Genomic DNA, 16277 nt, shown 5'->3' on the forward strand with positions numbered 1-16277 from the left:
GTCACTGTCAACATTTTGCAATTATGTGGACATTTTAACCATGTTGACCTAATCAATGTCTACAATCTGCTATCAATGAATTTGATTTGAATTCAATGATATCAGTGAATTTTGACATTGACCGTAAACATGCTGACATTCTGACTGTATACCTTCTATACTCTTACACTACAAATATAATTAAAACTAAAACTACATATACATGTACATTAATTTCCCTGTATTAAAATGCATACTGCACAGTTTCATTCAGGGGATTTGAACTGCAGACTACATGTGCCACAGTCAAACATTTAACTGGAGAGCTATGCATAATTATACAGTGTGTATTTGCACCATGTTAATAAAAGCCTTCATTGCCTCAGGGACTGATTAAGCACGCATGTGCAATGCTGAATGCAGATTCCCGATTATCGTGAATCTGTGCGTGTGTAGGTCTCTTTCTGTGAATGTGCAGAACGGGTCCTACATGATCGCATGAAGCCCCTTCTATGCCTCTGCCTGATTGTCAGGCATAGGCATTTAAAGGGCAGTGCGGGGGTGGGGACGGCTGGCATTCCCAGAAACAGGAGTGGCATGACCAGGGGCTGCATCCACAGACGCAGTTTCCTGGCCTTGCAAGCCGGCCAGCCTTCGCAAGCTGAGGCGTGCAGCTTTGCAATTCCGTCCTAAATTGATTCACACCCTTAATCCACTTGATTTAAAATACACAACACTCTGAGCAACAACAAATCTACTGTACCATATTAAGACACTGTAGCTGAGAAAGACTGCAGAATGGAAGTTGCAAAAGTGTAAGGGACGGGGAGAGGATCAGAAACGGACTGTGCCAGGGAATGCAATCGATCCAATGCCACCCCCCCCCTCTTCCCGTATCATCCATCGGTTTAGACAGCTCAAACGCCAACAGGATCTTCCATTCACATGAGTGATCTTTACTCCTGATTTTAATTTTATAAATTCATTTATTTTAAACAGATTTACATATAACATAAATTTTGCACATAGCTCTTAATGCGCCAAACATTACATTTTACAGTATTATAGGGCGTACTGAGCCAGCAGCCTAAATAAAGAATTCACAATAGAATGTTTAGGTAGGGACTTAGGTGAATCTAGGCACAGTCACTTAATTGGGTTGTCCAGTGGACTCTAGAATTAGGGGTAGACCTCCAGGACTCTAGAGAGTAGGCAATTCTACTGGAGTACACTTATCTGTAACAAGACGACTGGGGATTTGATGCAGATCGCATCATTAATCCCAGCTCTCATCCGTATGCACGGACTGGCAGGGTGAGAGTTCGGTGATATTATTGCCCCTCCCATCCATTACTGTCCCTCCCATCCAAACCTTTCATGAAGCCCTGGCCACCTTCTTTTCCTTGTCGCCTCCACGTTCCCCATAAACGAGGCAGAGTTAGAAGATACTATGGTTTATTTACATTTTTGCCTTATAGAATTGACATGTTAGTATTTTTCGTTTAAGTGAACTATTATCACTCAATCTTGTCTGATCCTTTAATGGGCTAGAAGCAGCCAGGAGTTCTTGCTGACTAGTTATCCCCTGATTTACGAGATACATAAAGCAATGTAACTGCCAGGACTGAAGCAGGCCAAGAGCAGCTAATTAGACCCTGATTTTTAGAATGAAATTTCCTAATCAGAAATACTAATTACAATTTAATATGGATGTTAAATATCTTCATTACTATCGAGTTCTCGGCCAATTACATGCACATACTGCATTGTACAGGATTTATGTAAATTAGTTTAATTAATGTAAATGCTGATAAATTGCAATAGGAAGTAATCAAGGGGCCATTAGGCCATCCTTTCCTTCCCTGTATTGAATAACAATAATTCTTTGTTAAATGAATATATGAATTAATTAGCAACAAAAAGTGGAGTTTGTAGTCACGGTAATGTAAAACTCTGACTGGGAATTTAGCGAATGCAGTTTGTATAAGTAATGTGCTGGAATAGAGCTAGGACATTTACAAATGTGCACAATTCCAGATCTGCGGTACAAATTACTTTTTGGGACGTCATGTGCCTATTTTATGAGATTATGAAATTATTCCATGAAGCGCATACTGCAGCACGTCAGGATGTCAGCATTGGAAGAAAGGTGCAGAGATAATGGGGTGAATGTAGGCAGGGGCATCAGAACGATTTTGTGTTGGGGGGGCAACATAAAAACATTGCGTAGCCCGCCCTGCCCCCTCCTCCCTCCCTCTCTCTTACCCGAGCGGCGGCTGCAGACAGTCAGGGGCTGTGCTTTATAGCAATAGGCTGCACAGCCCCAGCACCACACAGAGGTGTGATGTGCGGTGCTCTAACTTAAAGACCTCACATTACACCTCCTTCTGCGCGGTGCAGGAGCCGTGCAGCCTATTGCTATACAGCACAGCCCCTGACCGCCCGCGACTGCCGGGCCTTTCAAATGTTTTTTTTTTGCGTGGGGGGGGGAGGTGAGCCGCCCCCTTCCGCCCCCCATGTTCTGATTCCCATGAATGTAGGCTTGCTTATATTGCCCAAATACAAAAGGAAATTCAATTTAGCAGGACAATATATTTACATGAATTTCCAGTGTGAACAGCAAAGACATTGCACAGTTAAGCTAGATACACACTGTCCAATTTGTTTGATCAGGCAGGCAAATGGGACGATTTTTCGGCGAATCGAAAACCCAATATCTGTGCTACACATTATGCAAGTTTTTATTAGAAGTTACCGATTTTCGGCCACACCACACTGATTTTGCATCTGTCTGCCCATAACAGGAAAACATAGGAATATGAGCCGATTATCGAGAATGAACACACTCCGCTTTATATCTGGAGATTTTCTGTCTTGGCCGACCAATCGTATAATAGAAGGAATGCGTTTGTAGACACTCTTTAACCATTCAATCTGTGAAATGCTGAAACGATCGTTCATACACACTATACAATAAATTAGACCGATCAGTCGATTATTAGCAAATCGGGCCAATAATTGTATAGTATGTACTGTACCTAGCATTACTGGTGGCAGGAGACAAAGCCTTTTTATCCTTCCAAAAATTCTAGACTTCACACACCCGTGGAGGTAGTGGAGATTAACCTAAACTTTTCTATATGCATTTGAACCATCTAGAATTTCATGGAGCTGATTCTTATTTGGGAGCAGAGCAAAAAAAAAAAAAAAAAGTAACTTTGCACCTGGGTAATACCATGCTGCACTGCAGGTGGGGCATATTTAAAATGTGCAGAGAGATTAAAGGCCCCATACATTTGTTGGCCATGTAGCCGATTCCCCCAACAAGAACCGCTGCTCCGCCACTCGGAAATGATGATCATGGTCATTGATGTTCACCAATGTGTTGGGGAACCAGTGAAATGTTAAAAACGGCAAATCATGGAAATTCAACATGTTGGATTTCACCGATGCCGTGACCCTGGCGTCTGAGGTTCGCAGAAGAGTGGGGCCTTTAAATTTAGGAGGGGCGTGTTATAGCTCAAGTCAAAATTGCATTGTAAAAATAAAGCTGTCCAGCATTTGTGGGCTACATGCAAAAGCAGCCAGTATTTACCCTACTTGCAAAAATAATACTTTTTTTGTGCCCCTTGTATTGCAACAAGTTTGCTCCCAACTCAGAATCAGCCACCATACTGGAAATTAAAGTTTTCTTCCAATGTAATAAAGACATTCAAATGTACAATAGTGACACATTAAATAAAGACAGGACTGATATCTTATCAGCCTCACATATAGAACATAAAGGAAGGTGAGTAGTAGTTTAAAAAATAAGTGTCAAAGTTGAAATCCTTAAAGAAGGTGGTTGTAAAATGATAGCAAGCAGATTTCCTGTGACGTATTTAGTACTGTTTCCACCCTTTTCTGTCTGGACTTACAAGAGTAGTTGCAGAGTGCTTCTCTGGGGCAGTTCAAAAAAATTAAATACACTGTAGGGATGCATTGTTCCATAGCCCAATTTGAATAAATAGATCCAGCTTTATGTAAGTATGCAGATAGTGTAATATGTATAGATCAGTGTTTCTCAAACCCAGTTTTCACGGAATCCTAAAGCTGGCCATACACCAGGACGATATCGTTCCAACCAGCCAACCGCGATCGCGACACCCCCTACATTCCTCCCCACTATATAAGAATCAGCAAACAGCCTTATGTAAGGCTGCATTTTTTTAATGTAATGGCCAAAAAGCCATGCACTCAGCCTTTGCATATCAATGCCCTCTTAAAAATTATCTGATTAATATGTACTCTAGAAGCAATATTAAAGCCTGGAATAAATTTCTGAGGCATGGAAAGGGAAAAGTAATGCTTTCCTAAAGAATATTTTACCCAATATGTTGTATGCGCTCTTTTACTTACTGATTGTTTTGCATTTACACAATATATAGTAAATGTAGGGTCCTGGAATACAAATCAAATCTACACCAGATGGCCTGGGTCGTTGCGACTGTCTTGTGTATATACAGACCTTAAGCTGGGTACACATTAGTCTATGTGTACCAAGCACGACATCGCAGGAGACGGGACCCGACATGCAGCAAGTGTATATAACACAATAGATCTACAAGTGCTACTAATTATTTCTGAGAATAAGGTTTATAAATAGATATAGCAGGGTGTTATAATGCAGCCAGTGCAATGTGTATAAATAGATCTAGCAGCGTGTAATAATGCAGCCAGTGCAAAGTGTATAAATAGATATAGCAGGGTGTAATAATGCAATCAGTGCAATGTGTATAAATAGATCTAGCAGCGTGTAATAATGCAGCCACTGCAATGTGTATAAATAGATCTAGCAGCAGTGTGTAATAATGCAACCAGTGCAATGTGTATAAATAGATATAGCAGGGTGTAATAATGCAGCCAGTGCAATGTGTATAAATAGATCTAGCAGCAGTGTGTAATAATGCAGCCACTGCAATGTGTATAAATAGATATAGCAGGGTGTAATAATACAGCCAGTGCAATGTGTATAAATAGATCTAGCAGCGTGTAATAATGCAGCCACTGCAATGTGTATAAATAGATCTAGCAGCGTGTAATAATGCTGCCACTGCAATGTGTATAAATAGATCTAGCAGCAGTGTGTAATAATGCAACCACTGCAATGTGTATAAATAGATCTAGCAGCAGTGTGTAATAATGCAGCCACTGCAATGTGTATAAATAGATCTAGCAGCAGTGTGTAATAATGCAGCCACTGCAATGTGTATAAATAGATCTAGCAGCAGTGTGTAATAATGCAACCAGTGCAATGTGTATAAATAGATCTAGCAGCGTGTAATAATGCTGCCACTGCAATGTGTATAAATAGATCTAGCAGCAGTGTGTAATAATGCAACCAGTGCAATGTGTATAAATAGATCTAGCAGCATGTAATAATGCTGCCACTGCAATGTGTATAAATAGATCTAGCAGCAGTGTGTAATAATGCAACCAGTGCAATGTGTATAAATAAATCTAGCAGTGTGTAATAATGCAACCACTGCAATGTGTATAAATAGATCTAGCAGCGTGTAATAATGCAGCCACTGCAATGTGTATAAATAGATCTAGCAGCGTGTAATAATGCAACCAGTGCAATGTGTATAAATAAATCTAGCAGTGTGTAATAATGCAACCACTGCAATGTGTATAAATAGATCTAGCAGCGTGTAATAATGCTGCCACTGCAAATATGTATAAATAGATCTAGCAGCATGTAATAATGCAGCCACTGCAATGTGTATAAATAGATCTAGCAGCGTGTAATAATGCTGCCACTGCAATGTGTATAAATAGATCTAGCAGCAGTGTGTAATAATGCAACCAGTGCAATGTGTATAAATAAATCTAGCAGTGTGTAATAATGCAACCACTGCAATGTGTATAAATAGATCTAGCAGCGTGTAATAATGCTGCCACTGCAAATGTGTATAAATAGATCTAGCAGCATGTAATAATGCAGCCACTGCAATGTGTATAAATAGATCTAGCAGCGTGTAATAATGCAACCAGTGCAATGTGTATAAATAAATCTAGCAGTGTGTAATAATGCAGTCAATGTCATGTATAGTATAATAGTTGTATGAACTGTAGAAACACACCTAGTGCAGGTTGCTTTGGAATAAAGCCGTACCTATGCATGAAAATTAAGTGTAATGTGTAGAAAAAAATGCAGTTAGCTGTAACCTTTCTGGGTGGTATGCAAATGTATAATGAAACTTGGATTATGTACATTAGGTATTCAAATTGTAGTGTGTAAAATGAAAAAAAAAAAAAAATCAAATGTGTAGACTATATACTGCAAATGCACAGGACAGAGACTGTGGAAATAAATAATGCACATTATATGAATACATTACATAAACATTCACAATTCTAATGTATGAATGCAAACAGGAGATTTAGAATAGTCAAAGAGGGTCACCTATGGTTCTGTGCTAGCATGTTCTGCCAGCTTTAACCTGACAGGCTATGCTGGAATATGGCTGAGCAACAGCTGGATACTTATTGCACAACATGTTACTGCAGCCTGGTTTATATAGTACTCTCTTTAGTGTCAAAGAATAAGTGAGAGGGCTCGGCAGAGCTAAACACTGTTGTAATTAGTAATTTAAAAATATTAAAACCGTCTTCCATATATTGTATTGGTTAAGACTGGGTACACATTAGACAATATATTGGATGATTTGTCATTCTGACGTGGATCGTAAAGCTATATATATTGCTTAATGTGTGCAAACAATCGCGCATGCATGTACATTGTAAGTGACATCGTCCCGACAGCTGTGCTGCACATTAGATGGTACGACGTCACTGACGATGGCATGCAGGTAAGTGAAGGATGGATGGCTATAACATGTTGTCATACACCGGATCGTGCAGTGTGTACAGACGACCACTATATCGTTCCATCGAGCCTCGGGTAGGCTGGGGTACACTTCCTTTTGATGTACACCCAGCCTATCGCTCATCTCTGTATGCAGGCTGTGCGTGTGACCAGAGTTTGTACTGTTTATGAACGTTGTGGTGTACATTACCTTGTATCCCTTATTGATTCCGTTAACAAACTGTGGGCTAGGAGGGCTCCAGGTGAAACGGATGGTGGTTGAATTAACAGCTTCTGCCTTTACGTTTCCAGGGGCTACAGTTGGTACTGAAAGTAGAGATGAGATATCAGACTCATGATAAGGTCATATACTGAAAATGCAGTGTCAAATCTGTTTACAGAACATAACTGCACCTATAAATAATGTTACTGTATTTGCATCTTCTACCAGAAACAACACACAACTGTGTATACTGCTAACTGGCAGTATCAACAATATAATTAAAGTACTACACTCTTCACCACAACCTGGGCTGTTTAAACCAGATGTTTGTACAGGTCAAGGCCAATGACTGCCCAATGACAGCAATGTATTCATAATTCCAGAGCACCTTTTTATTACAGCAGCAATTAAATGAAACCACTAAAGTTGATTATAATAATACATTGATTTGAACCTCCTCTCTTACAGCTGATGCTAAATACATTACTTTATCCTTTTCTCACTCTCTTCAATAAAGTTCTCACTCCATTGGTCTTTGTGATACATTTTGTTTTCTAGTTCATTTCTTTCCTATGCAACATTCCTTCAGCACCCGGCTTTAAGAATTCTCTTGCGTTGCTGCCCATCTATGGAATTCCCTACCATGCCTGAGCAGACTTTCCCAGCCTTCATATCGAACTTCTCTCTGAAAATCCATCTCTAAACTTAGGGCCTGATTAATTACGGATCGCAATTGCAACAGTGTACGCAAATCGTCCGATGGTGCGTACTGTGCATGTGTATGAACCACAGTGCGCGAGTTAGCAGATACAAAGCCATCGCAGATCAAGGTACGGGACTTCAGCGTTCAGGGGTGGTGACGTGGGAATGGTCAGAGAAACGCAGGCGTGCCTGTCCGATTGAACACCGTTACCTGGGTGTGCATAAATTAGCCACTGCGATGGCAAACGCAGCTTGTGTACTCACTGCGTGTGACGAGCGTTGTAATTTGTAAGACAGGTCAGGCCTGCTGTAATTGTGCATGAGGGTCCGATGTTACTCAATGTTACCCATGTATACCCATGTATACGCAGCTGTGCAAGGTGTTACGGATGTGAGATAGCGGTAGTGGAGGTCTCTATGCTGGCTTTGCGATTGCAATCATTAGCATATTTTCGCAGCAGATCTGTATGCGTAATTGCAGCTACGATCGCAATAGCGATCCGTAGTTAATCAGGCCGTTAGTGCTGACTGTAGTCACACCTATGCTACTCACCATGATACATCCTCATTACTGTCGCAGAGCCTTATTCAGCGAGGATCACAACTGCTAATGCGGACGCAATCGGACGATTGTTGTGTACTGCACATGCGTATGCATCGCAGTGCGAGTGTGGGAATCAGCAACTGCGATCAGGACTGCTATCGCAGTGACTACGCAGACCCATCGCAGAGCGAATGACAGGAAGTGCCATTTGTGGGTGGTGACGGAGGGATGGTCGGGAAACGCAGGCATGCTAGTGTGTTTCAATGCCGTTGCTTGGGCGTACATAAATTATCCACCGCAATGCCCTACGCAGCCTGAGGCCTGATAGCGTGCAATGAAGTTAGCAATTCTTGAGTAAGGACAGAGCTTGTGCAAGTGTGCGTGAGGCTGCGATGGTACTCGAAGTTATCGAAGGTTTCACAGTCTTGCTAAGGATTACGGATGTGTGTAAGGTAAAGTGGGCACCCTTATGTTGTGTTGCGGTGGCATAGCGAGCACAATGGATTAGCATACTATCGGAGTGAGACTGTGTGCGTAATCGCTATAGCAAATCGCAGTTGCGATCTGTAAAGAATCAGGCCCACAGTCTCTACAGTGAGCCACACGCCACACTATGCTGTGTTTTCCGCCGTCCAGTGCTTTAAAAATAAATTACAATATTATTAATAATAATCTGCCATTTCCAAGGACAATGGAATTAAACAACTATTAAATAGATTGCTGAACAGGGAAAGAGTAAGTCAGAAAAAAGCATTGCTAATAATTTAAAGTCATCAAGAAGCACAATCCTGATTACAATAAGGGCCAAAGGAAGCCATATTGATTATTCACTAGAGTTACTAAAGCCAGCAGCATATTGATTCTCGAACCAGTTCATTAGATCATTACCAAAATTTGGAGAAATGTCTAATCTAAAATTATTAAAAAAAATTAAAAAGTTAAATATTTACAGTCATTTTAACATTAATGGGAAGCAGCAAACACGAACGCTAAACTGTTGCAATTAACATTCACAAACCTAAAGTTTCTATCCACAAATTGGAATTAAGGTTATTTGGTTATTGCGCCATAACATGTTTGTGGCCTTGAAACTGGTGAAATTCAATTGATTATGTGGGAGTAAAGCTGCTGGAACACCAGACTGTGCACCATTTTGCATAGGTATGGCATAGGTCCCAATTACTACAGCCAATTAATGCACACACAGATTCCGGTTACTGGCAGACATAAGCCTTACATAAGTGGCAGATCTTGATCCCTGACAGATGTATTTGCTCCATGCACTTGGCTTAATACAGGGGAGAATAGGTATATATTATATAAACACACTTTACATACAAATCTAGTGGTCCATCCAATTGCACGAGATGTACTCGTGGGTGCGAGTCATTGTAGAAATGGCCGCACCTTACGGCAGCCCGAATTCGCATAAAGGTGCTCAAAGCCCCATATGGCTCCGAGCAAAATTATGCGAATTCGGGCTAGTAGCGGGCCTCAAAGGGTGTGAGGTGTGGTACCATTGCCGGCGTTTTCACGTTGTTGCAACGGCAACTTGCACCCTCGCATGTAACTGATTGACCCAATAGTATCCAATCATGTAATGTTTGTAATTTCCATTCAGTAACAGCACACCCATTTGACAAAACACACACTGTTCTAAAATGTCAGGTCATCTCACCTCCCTGCAAGGTCCACTCAGTCACTTTTACACTGAACACTCCCAGACCCGCGCTATTAAATGCAGCAACCTCAATCTCATAATTGGTCCAGATAATGAGGTCCTCCAGGAGTAAGCTGTTGATATCCGGGCTGGACAGATTTCTGTACTGGTAGTCTACAGGCAAGCCGGAGAGCCAGTATCTGGAGAGACAGATAGAGTGAGCTCCATACAGATTGAATCAGGACACAGAACAGAGCAAGTCAAAGAAGGTAACATTTTCAATGGTTATCATGATGGTGTTGACAACTCTCTTTCATCAATACACATGGAGCCAGCTCTGTTATTCTGGATTCTCATAAAATTTGATGTCTACTTCACATACCCTTCTCCTCTTATATGTCAGATGTACCCTTGTCTCCTGGCGAGTATGATCTACCCTTCTCGTCTGGCGTGTTTGATGTACTCTTCTCCCCTGGGACGTCAGATGTACCCTTCTCCCCTGGGGCGTCAGATGGATCCTTCTCCCCTGGGGTGTCAGATGTACCCTTCTTCCCTGGGGTGTCAGATGGATCCTTCTCCACTGGGGTGTCAGATGTACCCTTCTGCCCTGGGGCGTCAGATGGATCCTTCTCCCCTGTTGTGTCTGATGTACCCTTTTCCCTTGTTATATTTGATGTACCCATCTCCCCATGCGTGTCTGGTCTATTCTCCGATAGGGCATTAGATGTACCCTTCTCCCCTTTGTGCTTTGTGTCTGATGTACTGTTCTCCCCTGTGGAGACTGATTTACCTTTATTCCCTGGGGCGTCAGATGTGCACTAATCCCCTTCCAGTCCTTATTCATCTTGTTATTCCTCACTCATCAACAGTGTGTGCTATAACTATCCTATCAATACCTAGGAGTGAAAGAGCCAGTGAGACTCCAGCAACTTTAGATAATACATAGCTTTGATTTCTAGCTTGGAAGCGCATCTTATGATTGTTGTCCTTGGACTATTCTGTACATCCAGCACAGAGCAGTGGAGGCCTTATACAGACACAATAAAAATACATGAAATAGTTAAGATAAAAGAATTAATTTGGTTTCACAAGAGCATGTAGAAGCCAATAAATTAAAGTTACCTGAAGGTAAATGACTGCTTTAACATGTGTGTGTTTTGGGGCGATATGCCGCAAATAATCAATGATAAATAGGCCCCTAAAATTTAAATTTGCACCCACGGTAGATTGGAGTGCCCCCAAATAACTTAATTTAGGGGACGTAACCTATGGTAATTAGGCCACCCCCTCCCATTTTCGATCGAGCAGCTTTGTAATGGGTGCATAAGTCCCGTCCTGCACAGGGCGCGGCTCCCCCTGGAGCCGGCCCTGACCCTACTTAATCCTTATTTGTTTCTCACAAACATGGGTAGACTGGGATGGGGGGCAAGGTGGCATCTGCCCCCAAGGCTAGTACAAATTTAGCCATTTAGTGTTGCAGCTGGGAGTCAGGCAAAGGATACTGAACTACCTCAATCAGATCAGAGAAGCAGTCTCTATCAGACTCCTGGCTGCCAGTCACGTGACGCTCCTCCATACACAAGCTATGCCTCAGCCACAGCACACTGACTATACAATGCTTTGGCTGCTAGATTACTGATTGGTGCATGATGCTGGCCATCCACCAATCACTGTCATTTATGGCTGGAGCTAGGGCCAGCTCAAGTGTAATTTTTTTGGCGCACTGGCAGGCAGTCATGGAGAGACAGTGCCGCCATTTGCAAGGAAATCAGAGCTCGCAAACCGCTATCCAATCAGCAGTGGCGGCTCATGACTGGCTGCAGGTCCGTGAGCTCTGATTGGCTCACGACCGGCACCAGATTCAAATTGCTCCGGCGCTGTCTGTCCATGTCTGCCACTGCCTGCCAGTGTGCCAGCTGTAATTAGCTTGCGACCTGGCCCCAAATCCACACCTGTTGGCTGCTGATGGCACACGGAGAGACAGAGGCTGCTGGAGGGACACGGGGAAGCAAGTTGCTGGGGGGGCATAATGTGTAAGAGGCACTACTATTGTGTGGAATAATGTGTTATATGGGGCACTATTACAATGTGGCATAATCTGTAAAGGGCATTACTGTGTGGTATAATGTGTAAGGGGCATTACTGTGAAGTGCAGGAGTTCCCAACCACGGTCCTCAAGGCACACTAACAGTCCATGTTTTAAGGATAGCCATACTTGAGCACAGGTGACTCAATTAGTACCTCAGTTATTTTGATTTAACCACCTGTTCTGAAACATGGATATCACTAAAACCAGGACTGTTAGTGCACCTTGAGGACCGAAGTTGGGAATCACTGGTGTAGTGTAAAGGGCATTACTGTGTGGCATAATGGGTACTACTGTGTGGCATAACCTGAATGGGCTCTGTGTAGATAACCTGAATGGGGACTGTGTGGCATAACATGAATGTGCTCTTTGTATGGGCAAATGTATGTGTTTTTTTTACGTCTTGTCGGGTCCTTTTACGAACTTGCTATGTAGCCCACAAAGTTCTAGTTACGCCCTTGCATACAAACACAGAAGCTCTGGCTTTAATATGAACTTGCATGAGTTATCAAGTTTGCTCAGACTGAGGTTAAAAAGATACTTTTGTAGCTTTCTCACAGTTTTTTGGCAGACTGTCAATTTCCACTGGAGCCAGCCCTGGAACCTGTGTAGTTTAAGATTGTCCTAATTTTTAGGGATTGTGTGACAGTGTGTGACCCTGACGAAGTTCAAACTTAGGCAAAAATCTAATTCTGGTCAAACTACACCACCCTGCCAAATTTGGAGGAGATAGGTCCAAAACTCTGGCCGTGCATAAAGGACAAACAGACAGATGCTTTCTCGCTTATTATATAATTATTATTGTAGAGGCAGGGGGCAGTAATGGAACATAATTGCGGGAGGCGGGGGGGGTTATGGTAACGGTTCAGTATTGCTCCAGTGTACAGACAGCTGCTCTGCAAGCAACTGTCCCCCTGATCAGTAACACTGCTACAGAAGTAGCAGTAATACTTACCAGTGCCCGTCCGGCCCAGGGCCATCTCTTCCATTGGGCTTGTTAGGCAATTGCCCAAGGGCCCGAAGCTTGTAGGAGCCCACCAACCCACACCCCTACAGCCGCGAGTACTCACCTCAGTCCCAGTTTCACTTCATCCGCTGGCTTCAGACCAGTCAGACAGAGTCTCTCTGTATGTGTGGGAGGTCTGATGGGCATGCAGGGAAGTTTAATTTTATTGACCTTTTAAATATTTTTTTCCCATGAATGGGTGGGTAGGGGCCCCAGTGTATTTCTTTGCCCATTGCCCACACTGCTGTTAATACAACCCTGGTCCGGCCTTGTGCACATGCGTGACTTGCATGTGCACCCCCACGGTGGCAGTGGGATATGCTCTGATCCCTCTTCGCGATGCCTGATCTCCTTCCCATTGGAAGGAGCGGGGGTCCAGGAATCAACGCTATGAAAATGTGTTGGTTCCCGCAAGTAAAAGCCGAAAACATTCAGTTTTTGGAGTTTGCTGAATAATGAATGGACCCTTTATTTAAAACATGCAGAAACTAGTGTTTCCACATGTGTAACGTGCCCATTGGTGATAATGAATAGAGAGTGACTGTACTGACAATATGTATTAACCATACTATTATGTTTTGCCTTGGTTGGTGACCTGTGCCAGTGTTCACATTTATACAGATGAAACCAGCCTCATCATTGCCGCGATGCGCCCGTACATGCGTACGCATTGTGGCATAGCGCAGCAATCACCAGGCTGTGAGAACTCGCAGGCGGCGATTACCCCATTGAAGTATATGGTGTGCGCGTGCATACGCACGCGAATGCCATAGCCGCGGGCACGCTAGTCACACCATCCATGACGCAATGCACTCGCATCGCAGCATAGATGAGCTTGGCTACATCTGTATCTTGATTTTAGTTTTGTTTGTAATAGAGGGACACTTCCTCCTTCAGGGTGTGATGTGGATTTGGATGGAGCTGGGTCCCGCTTAGTATGTAAGCAAACAAAATTGTATATTCGCCCCTATGCAGAGTTGTATACATCTTGTGCTGTGCCCCCCCCTTCCGTGTTTGATTTGCTACTAATCGCATCAGCCTACAACTGTATTTACACTTACAACTAACTCTGTGGCCGTATTTCCATCAGAACACCCTCACTGACCTTTATCTACTGTACATGAGAACACCCCGTTATAGCCCAATTACCCCTCTTCAGACATAAGCGGAGATACATGTGAAGTGCGTATGACTCTGCATCACTGGTACTTGTGCACGCTTGGTTCTGGAGTGTGAGCAGTGCAAAAACACACAAGATACGCTACACTAACAAGCATACATTCACTTAGCATCCGGCCCTTTGTGAGCAACAACACAGGTGTATCAGATGGTAAAGCACACTGGTTTTAACTTCTAGCCTGATATTCTAAGGCTTAGCCTCTGTGGCTTGCTTCCTATATTGTATATTGGTCATTCAAATGGTGCCTGTATTGTATATCTGTCACTAGAATGCTCCTTGTATGTTAGTTACTAGAGTGTAACACTTTTTTTGTGTAAAAGGGTAAAAGCACTGATTTGATTTTATTTAGTGTCTGTGGGTACAACAACACCCAGCATGGCCAATGCTAACTAACTGTGGAGGGATTTAAACAATGAATATAAAATAACTTAATATACAGCCATTCATTTGCCAGACTCCTACAGCACCAGCTATACCCATGGTTTCCCAGTGTCTCCCATGGCTGTTAGAGTAATATACATACCAAGGCAGCTGTAGTGTAAGAATGGTATAATACTGAACTGACACGTAGAAATGAGGAATATAACATACATTTCAATGTATTATCACAGCTTGAATCTAGTCTATATTTTGCTAGGTTACCGTGACATCACTGAGTCACTCAGCATACTCTACTTATGAAATAGCCGCCTCTACTACAGTTCATTGTCAGGAAAGAACTGATAAAAGTGATTTGCAGTTTTCCCTATATACAGTCAGGTGCATAAATATTGGGACATTGACAGAATTTTCATATTTTGGCCTCTACTCACCACCACAATGGCTTTGAAATGAAACACACAAGATGTGCTTTGACTGCAGACTTTCAGATTTAATTTGAGGGTATTTACATCCAAATCTGGTGAACGGTGTAGGAAATACAACGGTTTCTATTTGTGCCTCCCACTTTTTAAGGGGCCAAAAGTAATGGGACAAACTAAACAATCCTAAATCTAACTTTCACTATTTAATACTTTGTTGCAAATCCTTTGCAGGCAATTACAGCCTGAAGTCTGGAACGCATAGACATAACCTTACGCTGGGTTTCATCCCTGGTGATGCTCTGCCAGGCCTCTACTGCAAATGTCTTCAATTCCTGCTTGTTCTTGGGGCATTTTCCCTTCAGTTTTGTCTTCATCAAGTGAAATGCATGCTCAATCGGATTCAGGTCAGGGGATTGACTTGGCCATTGCATAACATTCCACTTTTTAGCCTTAAAAAACTCTTTGATTGCTTTTGCAGTATGCTTCGGGTCATTGTCCATTTGCACTGTGAAGCGCCATCCAATGAGTTCTGAAGCATTTGACTGAATATGAGCATATAATATTGCCCGAAACACTTCAGAATTCATTCTGCTGCTTTTGTCAGCAGTCACAACATCAATAAATACAAGGGAACCAGTTCCATTGGCAGCCATACATGCCCACGCCATGACACTACCACCACCATGCTTCACTGATGAAGTGGTATGTTTTGGATCATGAGCAGTTCCCTTTCCTTCTCCATACTCTTCTCTTCCCATCACTCTGGTACAAGTTGATCTTTGTCTAACCTGTCCATAGAATGGTGTTCCAGAACTGTAATGGCTTTTTTAGATGTTGTTTGGCAAACTCTAATCTGATCTTCCTGTTTTTGTGGCTCACCAATGGTTTACATCTTGTGGTGAACCCTCTATATTCACTCTTGTGAAGTCTTCTCTTGGTTATTGAATTTGACACATACACGCCTACCTCCTGGAGAGTGTTCTTGATTTGGCCAACTGTTGTGAAGGGGTTTTTCTTCACCAGGGAAATAATTCTACTGTCATCCACCACAGTTGTTTTCCGTGGTCTTCCAGGTCTTTTGGTGTTGCTGAGCTCTCCGGTGCGTTCTTTCTTTTTAAGAATGTTCCAAACAGTTGATTTGGCCACACCTAATGTTTTTGCTATCTCTCTGATGGGTTTGTTTTGATTTTTCAGCCTAATGATGGCTTGCTTCACTGATAGTGACAGCTCTTTGGATCTCATAT

General features: G+C 42.5%; 1 protein-coding gene across 2 annotated transcripts in view; it reads right to left on the bottom strand.

Annotated features, from left to right (window-relative positions):
* The window catches only part of SDK2 (sidekick cell adhesion molecule 2), a 764937-nt gene that overhangs the window by 178925 nt on the left and 569735 nt on the right, over positions 1 to 16277 (bottom strand). For both annotated transcript variants that reach the window (XM_088474541.1, XM_088474538.1), the window contains exons 17-18: positions 9977 to 10158; positions 7041 to 7156 (exon numbers count right to left, since the gene is read on the bottom strand). In XM_088474541.1, coding sequence (XP_088330667.1) covers positions 7041 to 7156; positions 9977 to 10158 — 298 coding nt within the window. The remainder of the gene's footprint in view (positions 1 to 7040; positions 7157 to 9976; positions 10159 to 16277) is intronic.

The sequence above is a fragment of the Taudactylus pleione genome, unplaced genomic scaffold (genome assembly GCF_031769625.1).
Source record: "Taudactylus pleione unplaced genomic scaffold, aTauple2 ptg000016l, whole genome shotgun sequence".
NCBI lineage: Eukaryota > Metazoa > Chordata > Amphibia > Anura > Myobatrachidae > Taudactylus > Taudactylus pleione.